The sequence below is a fragment of the Heteronotia binoei genome, chromosome 2 (genome assembly GCF_032191835.1).
Source record: "Heteronotia binoei isolate CCM8104 ecotype False Entrance Well chromosome 2, APGP_CSIRO_Hbin_v1, whole genome shotgun sequence".
In the NCBI taxonomy this organism is placed as follows: domain Eukaryota; kingdom Metazoa; phylum Chordata; class Lepidosauria; order Squamata; family Gekkonidae; genus Heteronotia; species Heteronotia binoei.
The window spans coordinates 64,298,028-64,310,238 of NC_083224.1; the positions used below are offsets into that span (position 1 = coordinate 64,298,028).

Sequence of the window (12,211 nt, forward strand, 5' to 3'; positions counted from 1 at the left end):
TCTCATCAATGGCCCTAGAGAGCCGGCTATTCCAGGTCTCAACCAGGTCATTGAGAGAATCGCCAAAGGGCCATGGGTCCCGTAGAGCCATTTGGAACTGTTCCAGGTCCATCTGGCTCCACGGGCGAGCCATAATAAGCTCGTCGCCTAAACAGGTTTGGGGTGGAATATCTACACGAGCCCTAAGGGCAAGGTGGTCCAACCATGGCACCGCTTCTGCAGTTACATTGTCCACCGTAACCCCGGCCGCAAAGATCAAGTCTAACATGTGCCCGGCCTGGTGGGTGGGAGGTGTAACAAATTGAGAGAGTCCTAGCATCACCATGGAAGACACTAGGTCCGTCGCCTAACTAGAGGCCAGGTCATCAGCATGGACGTTGAAGTCACCCAGGATTACCAGCCTTCGGTGCTTCAGCGCCCAGCCTGCCACAGCCTCGAGTAGGGATGGAAAGGTGCTGGCTGGTGCGTTAGGCATACGGTACACCAGCTAGATCTTCAAACCCCTCTCCAACCTCCCACGTCAGACTGGCACATTCAATACCCTCGATCCTTGGAGCCGGGAGTGCCCTAAAGGAGTAAGCCTCTCATATAAATAACGCCACTCCTCCCCCCCACCCGCTAGTCGGCGATTGGTGAAAGACTGAATAATCTGGGGGAGCTGTTTGTGAGAGGGCCACTGTATCTCCCTCTCGAACCCAGGTCTCAGTCACGCAAGCCAGGTCCATGTCCTGTTCGAGTAAGAACTCTTGAAGGACAGAGGTCTTATTAATGGACCTGGCGTTGCATAACACCAATGACGGAGGCGGGTTATTCCACTTGACCCTACTACCTGTCACCCTCGGGATGGGACGCAGACTGGAAGGTGGTCGAACACTGACTTGTCTTGGTCTCCTTCCCTTATATCATCAGTTCCCACCGCCATACCTCCCCCTCCCCAGGAGCACTGGAATCCCTAGGCCAGTCATTCCCCTCTAGTAGCAGCCGCTATCTTAGCCACCACCAATGCACAGCTAACACTAATATTCCTCAATCCACTTCGCCCCACTAGATCCCAATATTCAAATCAACCCAATAAAACCCAACCCACAATCTCCCTTGTACATTAATTGGTAAAACAGATAATTTAGATCCAATGGGAACAATTAACTATAAGTCCCACCCTATTAATCACCCTCAAATTAATTTGCCAAAAATTCATACAATTCAACCCAATATATACAATAAACTAATCAAAATGAGTTAATTGATAAAAATTCAATTTTAAGCTAGCAGTTCATGAGTGCTTATTAATGTAAGGTCTTCCAAATTGGAGTAAGTGCAAAGGGTACTGAGGGTAGTAAAATACGAGGTAGAGTGTTAAGAATAGTAAAGTGCAAAGTCAAGCGCCGGCGTCGAGGCAGTGCTGTACCAAATGTAACACTGAGAGCAGCGGTCGTATCACCGGGTATAGAATCCAACAGCCAAGGGTCCAAGTCCGGTACTTCCCACGCAACCCGGCAAGCCCGGGGAGGGCAGAGACCCCCCTCGTGCTTCCCCGTTACGTGGTAAAGCTGCACCTTTCTACTTGTGGAATTAACCAATTCATTTAGGACCCTTGCTCCGCCCGTGTACTCAGCCGCTTCCAAGGTCGTCGTCATAGGCTCTCCTCTCTACTATCGGCACCCCAGTCGTCACCAACCGTCACCACCAGGCTCCCCCTGACAGCACTCCCTTCCTGGCATCCGGCCACGTCAGCAGCTTGGCGCCCCACTCGCCGCACCTGTCGTGCAGGCGTCTCCAGCCCTGCTCCACTTAGCAACGCCGGCTCCGTTCACCACCCAATCGGCCGCCCCACAATCCGAGCTGCCGCCTCGACCACCTCCGCGTCATGTAGGTGTCTCCGGCCCCACTCAGCTCAGCGATGCTGGCTCCACTTACCAACCAACAGGCCACCTTGCAATCCAAACCGCCACCTCGACCACTTCCGCATCCGCGGCAGGCCCCACTCACAGCTCGGCGGCGTCGACACCCCTTAAGACACTCCCCAAGACCCTCCGATGCCTCACCTCCCTCTTCCAAGGTGAGGGGTTACATCCAGTTTTTTATTTTGCTTTTTGAGGTGACTAGTAGACAGGTGGAAGCCCGGTTTTCAGGAGCTCTAGCACCTGAGCTCCTGCCTCGTCGCCAGTTGAATCATAGTTGCAGAACAGGTTGATGTTCATATTCTTAATAATCTAAATTTTAATTTAAGTTAAAGATGGCAGTGCACTGAATGCAAAAGAACAGTCATTAAGCAAATATGTGTTATGTATAAGCATTTTGTTCTTCTATACCTTGTGTTTACAGGAATCATAGAGATGGAAGGTATCTCCAGGGTCATCTAGTCCAACCCCCTGCACAATGCAGAAAATTCAATTCTTCTTCCCTCTCCCCCCAGCCTCAGGAAATTCATAGTTACCTCCTCCAGTGATCCTTGCTCCATGCCAAGAAGATGGCAAAAACCTCCAGGATCCCTTGACAATCTGGCCTGGAGAAAAATTGCTGTCTGACCCCGAAGTGTCAATCAGCATTTCCCTGGGTGTATAAGAAGGGGCCACAAGAACTGAGCACTGATGCAACTCTTCCTGCTCTCCTTCTGCCTAATTCACAGAATCAGCATTGCTGTCAGATGGCCATCTAATCTAGCCTCTGTTTAAAAACCTCCAAGGAAGGAGAGCCCACCACCTCACGAGGAAGCCTGTTCCACTGAGAAACTGTTCTAACTGTCAGAAAGTTCTTCCTTATGTTTATCCAGAAGCTCTTTTGATTTAATTTCAGCCCATTGGTTCTGGTCTGACCTTCTAGGGCAATAGAAAACAATTCTGCACCATCCTCTATATGCAGCTCTTCAAGCACTTGAAGATGGTGATCATATCAACTCTCAATTGTCCCCTCTTCAGGCTAAACATACCTAGCTCCTTCAGCCTTTCCTCGTAGGGCTTTGTCTCCAGACCCCTCACCATCTTCATTGCCCCCCTCTGGACACTTTCTAGCTTGTCTATATCGTTCTTAAACTGTAGACTTGTCTTTATCTTTCTTAAACAGGAACTTTATTCATGGCTCTTAACTTCCAGCCCTACATAGGATTTAACATTCATAGCTTTCTAATGCCATAGCAGCATTAGCACAAATCCTTGGTGGGTATGGGGGTCAGTTGCATACTGGAGGACAATCACTAAAAAAATTTATTTCTTGCATTCTGGGGGTGTTATTGACATTTACAGTCTATAGATGGTTGGAATAAACTCTGCAACAGAAGTTGCATTGATGCTGGTTTGTTCTGTGTTCCGATGTTCCTCTTTCTGTGGATATCTACTGCTTCAGGACAGTTGAGACTGCCATAGATGCAACTGCAGGTTAAACAATTTAGTGCCAAAAAGTAGTAGGAAACCAACTTTGCTTAAAAACCATGGAGGTATGGAAATTCCGACCATGTCATGGTAGCAAATCTCTATTTGCTGCTAAAAGTACGCTTGACAGGAAACCATAAGTCCTTGCTCCTTAATTGGGTATTTGGACATTTGTTGGACTACCATTGTCTCCATGTGTAAAGAGTAAACATTTTCAAACATACAGTTAAAACTCTGGTATAGTATGTCTAACAACAAAATTAGTCCTCTGTGAAATTGTTAATCCTTAATCCTTAGATCTTCTGCCAGCATGTTTCAGATGTTTGCTTGGCATATGACTCCAAATGAATAAAAGGTAAAGGTGTTTCATATCTAAGTAACTATTGTCTGCATTTCCATTTATTCTAGGTCCCATCAGCAGCATCCTGGTGAACAAATATGGCAGTCGTCCAGTCATGATTGCAGGGGGCTGTCTGTCAGGATGCGGTTTGATTGCTGCATCTTTCTGTAATACTGTGGAAGAGCTTTACTTCTGTGTTGGGGTTGTGGGAGGTAAGTTATGTCTTGGAGAGGACTTTATGCTCTTCAGACAGTAATCTTCTGGTGGTCCCCAGTCCTAAAGACAGCCAGCTGTTCTCAGCTAGGGCTAGGGCTTTTTCAGTCCTGGCCCCAATCTAATGGAACTCTCTGCCAAATTCCATCGGGGCCCTGCCAGACCTTATGCAATTCCACAGGGCCTACAAAGCAGAGATGTTCTGCCAGATCTTTAGTAGAGGACAGTGACAGTTTCTATCTTGGCTGGCACCCTCCTCTCTTCTTAATGCTTGATTTGCCCTCCTCTCCCCTGCCCATGGAGTGGTCAACAGTCTGCAAATCTGGATAATTAATGTATTAGTATCTGTCATCTGTTTTTACAATGTATTATTATTGTGTTCTTTGTTTTATTTGGCAACTTTTTTAATGCTTCTGTAGATCGCCCAGAGCCCTGCAGTAGCAAAGATTGGGTGATATTATTATTATTATTAAATTTCTTCTTGGTTCCCTTAAGAGCAATCTTAATGCAGGAACACTAATTATAACATATTGAAGTTAAAATATCTGAGCATATCCATGTGTGTACTGAAGAAAATAATTTTAGGTTATTCAGAGGGAGAAGGCCAATATTAATATATGAGGAAGAGTGAATTTCTTGAGCCTGGGGAGGTTAAAACTTTCTTAGCTAGGTTCCCGGGCAATAATGGCTATCATGTCATTGCATCTTAGCTGGAGAGATCCCACCATTTTCTCCCTTCTCTTCAACCCCCATCCCACCCCTCAATTCTAAGGTGTCTTTCAAAATGAGAGATGAAATGTCTCAGGAGAAACTTGTTGCTTCCTTCTTGCAAGTGCTTTCCCCACTTGGAAGGAAGAAAAGCTGCTCCAGAGGGCTTTGTGTCTCTGAGTTTGTCTGAAGAGATGGGTGTTTGCCAGGTAGAAAACAGTGCATGCCTTTCTTTTAGTCAAATTATCGTTGGCTTTCCTGTAAGCAGAAACTGAAAGGCATTCATTATTTCCACTAAGTGATGCTCTTCTCTTTGGTAAGTGGAGGTCATTTTAGAGTTGATGAAGTTTTTACTTCTTAATGGAAGTATAAGAACTATCATATGGTCTTCTCCACATCCTCTCACCTCTTCTGTTACTGGATTGTGATTCAGAACGATAGCACTTTGCAGATGCTCATCCCAGAAAGTGAGAGGAGTTCCTGCCAGGTAAAAATCATGGATTCCATGGGATGGACAATGACTTTTTTTCCTATAGAATATTAAATTCTTATTTAACTCCTCCAATAAAAAGCAGTAATTACCATTTTAGTGTACAGAAGCCTGGAATTCATGTACCTTGACACCTTTGTACCTATTTCATAGAGATGTCAAGTGTGCAGCAGTTGGGTCAGACTTTTCTAGCCTTCCTTCCTAACGGTGCAGTCCCAGTAGGAGGCCAGCCTACTTCCTCTTGCTCAGCTGATTCTTTCTTGAATGTGTACTTAAAAGCTGTCAGTCTGGAGAACTGCTGTTGTCATTTTAACTCTGTCTTTACTTTGGCTCCCTAGGTCTTGGACTTGCATTTAATTTAAACCCAGCCTTGACGATGATTGGCAAGTACTTCTACAAGAGGCGTCCACTAGCTAATGGACTGGCAATGGCAGGCAGCCCTGTATTTTTATCTACACTGGCTCCCTTGAACCAATATTTTTACAGCATTTTTGGGTGGAGAGGGAGTTTCTTAATTCTTGGGGGCCTCTTGCTAAATTGCTGTGTAGCTGGATCACTGATGAGACCAATAGGACCCAAACCAGACCAGCAGAAGATAGATAAAGAAGTGTTGCAGGAGGCTGGTAAATCTGTGAAAAAAGAAGAAGGATCAGGAGATGTCAGCACAGACCTTATTGCTGGGAAGACAAAAAAGCAGAAAGCTACGGTCTTCCAGACTATTAACAAGTTTTTGGATTTGTCTCTCTTCACACATCGTGGTTTCTTGCTCTATCTGTTTGGCAATGTGGTCATGTTTTTTGGACTGTTTACACCATTAGTCTTCCTCAGTAATTATGGGAAGAGTATGCATTTCTCTAAAGAGTCTTCTGCCTTCTTGCTGTCCATTCTGGCCTTTGTAGATATGGTTGCCAGGCCATCCATGGGCTTGCTAGCAAATACCAAATGGGTAAGGCCTAGAGTGCAGTATTTTTTTGCTGCATCTGTGATCAATAATGGCGTGTGCCACCTTTTGGCTCCTTTATCCACAACCTATGCTGGCTTTTGCATCTATGCTGGCTTCTTTGGATTTGCCTTTGGCTGGCTGAGCTCTGTCTTGTTTGAGACACTGATGGACCTAGTTGGGGCTCAGCGGTTCTCCAGTGCCGTTGGTTTGGTGACTATTGTGGAATGTTGCCCTGTGCTTTTGGGGCCACCTCTCCTAGGTAGAGTATTCTTTTTTGGGGAAATGACTGTGTGGGATTGCGTGTGCTTTTGGGGGGAGCAGCTGTCAAGACATGAGGAGGGCAAGAAAGTACTTTCTGTCTCTGCAATCAGATATATGTAGAACATACTTGTAATTACACTAATTCCACTACCATTGAGATGCCAGTGGAGTGACTGTGTCACCTTGTGGTGCGCATCTTATGTCTCTATGCATCTATGATAACATTGACTTTGATCCAGTAGGTTGGGTGTACATTGTCATATAGTTTATATAAACCAAACGGTGCTTTTGCATCAGTTAGAAATAACATAAAAAGGGAGGAAACAGCTGGAGGTGTTTAGAAGTAAGGCTGAAGTACCCATTCCTTGCCATGAATTATTTCTGCAGACAGACTTATATGGTCTTTTTTTTTCTATTAGGTAAACTAAACGACATTTATGATGACTACAAATATACTTACTGGGCATGTGGCATCATCTTGATAATCTCTGGGATCTTCCTCTTTATTGGGATGGGCCTCAATTATCGACTGTTGGCTAAGGAGGAGAAGACCCAGGCCAAACAAAAGGCTGAAGGGAAAGAAGAGGAAACCAATATCGAGGCTGAAAAACAAAAAGAGCCAAACAATGATGTTGCTAACCTGCCTCAGAAAACCACAGAAGATGGTATAAAAGAGGAGGAGAGCCATATGTGAGGGACTGGCATTTTAAGTCCAGGAAGGCAGGATAAAATATTACCAACATGATATGTTGTGTTTGGATGGGGGAGCACTACTGGTTATGGGCAGTGGTGAGAAGGGTAAAAATCAGGTGATCTTTTTTTTAAAACAAAGCTACAAATTCTATGTATCAGCATTTGACAGGAGTAACAGAGCTCAGTGGGCAGTGCCATCTTTTTATTTGGGCTGGGTGGGAAGGGAGAGATTTTTTATACTCTGGCTTTTTTAACAGTAATGTGAATATACTAATATGTGCCTTAGAGTTTCCACATTTAGGCTACTTTGGCAAAGCCTTAACTCCAGTCTACAAAGTGTTCTCCTTGAAGGTTTGTAGTCTGTTTAGGCTATCTCCATGAAGGATATCTGGTTTCTTTTATTCTTTTATTCAGTAGGGTCTCAAGGTTGTGTGTTAAATGAACCCCATTTCAGAGTTTTCCAAAACACATTATTGCCAGAATCTTGGTAGAAGGAGGTATGGAGGAGAAAGAGGTGGCTCTTGATGAAACAGGTTTTCATTTCTGGATGACAGGGTCAAGCTGGCTGTTATGTTGTTAGCATCTTTGACAACTTTTCTAATTAGTACAGTCTTTGAAAATCTTCCTGCTTAAATCTGAAGTCTTGAAACTGAGTAAAATATGTAAAGAGTTTCATACTGTTGTCACTAAAGTTATTATGGAGTCAAACCAATTTTTACAACATCATTATGCTTCTGGTGGTCATTGGCCTGGAAAATTTGTTTTGATAGAATAACAGAAAACAAAATGCATATCACTGCAAGAGAGCGAGCTGATTCTGAAGGGCATGCCTTAATTGTTGTCAGGACAGTCAAAATATATACCTTTTAAGAAGCTCTTAGAATGATTCAGTGCCTAAATCAGCCACCCTAGACAGGCCCTTTGAAAACTAAGTCCTACTGAAATTGTAGGGACTTAAAACCAAGTAAATGCTATCTGCATCACAGCCACTTGTACTCTTACTGCTGTTTCACAGCCCTTCAATTCTGCTGCTTTCAAAGGTGCATGTTTTAAGTTCTGGTGTTTATTGCTACATTCTAGGTAAAATTCTAGTTTCTGCTCTGTGTTCTGGAATGCTAACTGCCCAGAGCAGATACTGCAAAGACATCAATATCCCTGACTTCATCCTGGATAGGATTTTGTGTCAATAAGCATCTTGTTTCTTTCTAGTTGGTGGGCAAAATAGTTTGTTGAGGATCAGTTAATATTTCCCCCTTTGCATACTAAATGGACTCTCCCCCCACAAAAAAAAAGTAACAGAGAGCAGTTTCCCAGCCACAGCCAGTCCTGCTGAAATTTTCTTAGTGACAGTAGCTACTTTTTAAAATAAATTCTTTAGTATAGTTCCCCCACCTACTGCAACTCTTTTTATGATGTATAGCCTTTTTTGGCCACATTCCTGAATGTGTGTGCATTATTATCTTGTGGGTCCTCTTGGGAGGATTAAAATGCAAGTTAACCCCTTTTGTAAGTAAAGTTTAATTCCATTAAGATGTTTAGCCTTGAGTCACTTAAGTCCTAGAAAAGCTAGTTAGATGTAAGAACAATTTTCAGAAACACAATTTCAGTTTTTCTGTCAGAAAGCAGCAGATGCTTGCCTAATAATGTGCCTGCTGAAGTGAACAGTGTTATTTTGATCACATATTTTTTGGTTTTTGAACTATATAAAGTTCAAAACACTCTTAAACTGGAACTAAACATCTCAAATGCTTAGCTATTATTACCCAAACTTGGGCCTGTCTTGTCTCTTCCTAATTTCAACTTGTAACTTCCTGTAACACAAACATATGACATGGTAAAAACCAAAATTCAATTTTGTATGTTTTGAGTAGCTTTGGGGAGGTCTGGCCTGATATGAACCAAGTTATACATTGGTGTCTTATTTTCCTGAGAACTACTGTTCTTTCCAAACAGTAACAGCTGAAACACTGACATGTGGTTCTAATGTTGTTGTCATTTTGCTTGCTCTGATCAGTTCGGGAAGATTGCTTTTTTAAAATGACCTGTAACACTGAATGTCCATACCATCTCTATATAATGGTGGGTGACTTCTGTGTGTTTTAACTGTAGCATTGTAGTATACACCAGAAATATAGGCTGTTTCCTTGCATGGGAGCTTTTCTTGCCAAAGGCAGGTTTGCAGTGATGCAAAAATCCCTAACACCAGTATTTGAAATCCTTTCTGCAATTAGCAGAGCCAGGGTTGATCCATGATGGTCCTAAATTTCAGCATTGGCATGCTGGAGGACTGTCATAGGCTTCTCAGGACTGTTTTGTGAATGGCATGTGGAGTCCATCTTGTGAGGAGAAGCTGCAAATTATCCATCTAACGTCTTACTCCAGTAAAGAATGATTGAAAGAAATAGTGTCAGGCTGTGAGTGTTGAAGTTAACTGCAGTGCTTTGCTTCTCTGTTAGATTTGATAAATCAGATTATCTTAAACTCTTCAGTGTCTGCAAAAAGGTTAATATAGACACATTGTTAAATACTGACCATAATATGAGGGCCTAGTCTTCCCCCCCACCATAATTTTCATCTGTTAAAAGACAGAAATTTTATCATAAATTTTACCTTCTGATCTGCCATCAGCGTATATCCTGCAAGCTTTTCATACAGAGAGCTAACTTTCCCATTAAATATTTGCTTTGTTAAATCTCATGCTGAAGAGAAAATGCTTTTAATTTTAAAGAGCCCCTGTATGCATCAAATGCCATGCAAATAGTAGTGCTGGTAAATGGTCCAAACATGGTTGAATTTGAATTAAGCTAAACAAAAGAGATTTATTTTTTCCATCCTCCAAATATATAGATTCTGACAAGTGATCTTCCCTTTGTAAAAACATTTTTGAAAATCCCTTGACAGTATTACCCAGTACACTATGAAGTCCACTATTCAGTTGTCTTGGCTGCTGAAGTTAGTTACTTTTTTATTTTGTAATTGCATTCTGCTCTAAAATTGTATAAAAGGAACAGGTCAGGGTATTTTCATACTTTAGAATATGTTTTTAAAGCCAATAGAGGATTTTGTATAAACAGATTTTACTGTACTGTACTGAGCTGTGACATTGTAAAACCAAGTTGTTGTATGTTCAAAAGTTCCACTTGTCAGGAGTTCATAGCAATTGGTTCACATTGCAATAAACTAACCATTAAAACTGTATTGTGGTCTATGTTGTTTCAAAGTTTGGGGAGTTACGATAACAGCTGTATCTACATATGTTTGATTATGACTTCACATTTTGACAAATACAAGGAGCATACAGAAATACAAATATAAAAGGCAATTTAGGTACTATCACCCCCCCACCCCCCGCATACAGAAAAACTCCAGCTTCCTAGAAGTATATTTAATTTCAGTAATCTATTAGGATAGAACTACATGTCCACTTCTCAGTGCAGAATGAAGAGTCCAATATGAAGGCATTAAATGAAATCTGAGAGCCAGTGGGTTGTGGTGGTGTATTTTGAAGTAAGTGATTCTGATTCAGACTACAGTGTAGCCAATAACTCATTTTGTTAGTGATAATAATGTTGGTCATTATTTGTGGAATGGCAGAACTGTTAATGTAAAATATAGTATATATAAAAAATTCTAGATTAAAGATTCATCCTATGCTGGACAGTACTCAGGATTCAACTTTGGACTCCCTGTGCTAGGCAAAGAGGGTTAACATTTATACTGATTCTGTTCTAAAACCAAGGTTGAAATAGTTGCGGCCATTGCAATTTTAACTTAGGGAGGAAGATGTCTGGTCCAAAGAATACTTCTTAGTAGGAATGGGACAGAAAATGGTTGTAGAGTTGGGCTGATGCTGCTTCCTGAGGCCTTGAGAGTGGACATGGAGGGTGTAACAAGGGCTGGGTGGAGGTAGTGAGATATTCACTTTTGTATAGGCAGGGGAGAAGTGTTTAACTCTGCTGTTAATTGCAGAGAGGATGCTACCATACCTAGTGTGACACATCCCATTGATGGTTCCATACAGATAAAATAAAGGATTCAGTAAGGTTGTAAACTTATTAGCATTTGTTGCCTGGTGGTTGTTTTGTGTTTAATATGGGTTGCTCAAGATAGTATGGGAATCTTTTTTCAGGTTTCCAGAAGTCCAAATCAGTGTTCTAGTTTCAGTATGTGATTGCATTCATCTTCACTCCTCTGCCTGTATTTGTAGAGGCTATTTCTTTGAAATGTGGAGAGGCTACATTAACCGTCATTGCTATCTTCCTTTTAGGATTCTTGTATACTTGTGCAAAAGAATTAACTGACAAGTGGTAGTCTACTAACAGCACTAACAAAAGCCACTCTGTGAAGCAAATCTATTTACTCTTGATGATGAGGATCAGAATGTTGATCTAATTCATAAGATGTAAAATGTGGTTTGTTGCAACTCCTGAAAAAATGTTGAATGTTCATTACCACAGTTTTTGGCTTTGTGTTTATGCTAGTGTAAGCTATACTGAGTCTAGCTCTAGATTTCACATCAGGGTTTTTTGGTTTTTTGCGTGCTTCAAAAAGTCACTTAAAGCACCACAGTTTTTAAACCTTCAGTTTGTGAGACCTAATTTTCCTCAACAACTCAGCAAATGCAGTAGCTTCAAAGATGCTCTAAATGTAGTGAGATGGAGGAAAGGGGACAAGACTACTTTTTCAGGGTATAGGAAGTCTCTTGTCAATGACTACTGCATTAATTGTCCCATCAGATCTTTTAAATCTTAAGTACTTGCTGAATTCAGTGTTGAACTAAGGCTTAAAAATCTACTGGTTTGAACAATGGTGGATCAAGACTGCTGAATAGGTATGGGCATGAACCAGGGAAAATGGTGACTCGTTTCATTTTGTGATTTGTTTGATTTCTGAACCAATTCATGGTTTGTTGATTCAAGAGGTATAAAACTGGGAGTCTTCAGCAGGTTCTCCTCTACCCGCCTTCCAAGTTTGACAAAGATTGGATTTGGCATGTCCAAGTTATAGCCCCCCAAAGCATGTGCCCCCAGGAAAGTTGAGCTTCAGCTCTCATGACAGCTAACTATTCTCTCTTCATGCTACAGCATGGGAGCGCTGATTGGCTCCAGGAGCTGCCAATCAAGCCATGGACAACTGCTGTGGGTGTTTCTAGGGCTCCCAGAAGTCCGCCCCCAGTGTTGCCTAGGAATTGATTG

The 12,211-nt window shown here is 42.2% G+C and overlaps 1 protein-coding gene across 2 annotated transcripts in view; it reads left to right on the plus strand.

The window, feature by feature from the left end:
- SLC16A1 (solute carrier family 16 member 1) overlaps positions 1 to 10,212 on the plus strand; it is an 86,376-nt gene extending 76,164 nt beyond the window's left edge. For both annotated transcript variants that reach the window (XM_060231214.1, XM_060231215.1), the window contains 3 exons: positions 3,777 to 3,920; positions 5,458 to 6,321; positions 6,743 to 10,212. In XM_060231214.1, coding sequence (XP_060087197.1) covers positions 3,777 to 3,920; positions 5,458 to 6,321; positions 6,743 to 7,017 — 1,283 coding nt within the window. In that variant the 3' untranslated portion in view covers positions 7,018 to 10,212. The remainder of the gene's footprint in view (positions 1 to 3,776; positions 3,921 to 5,457; positions 6,322 to 6,742) is intronic.
- The last annotated feature ends 1,999 nt before the right edge of the window (positions 10,213 to 12,211 follow it).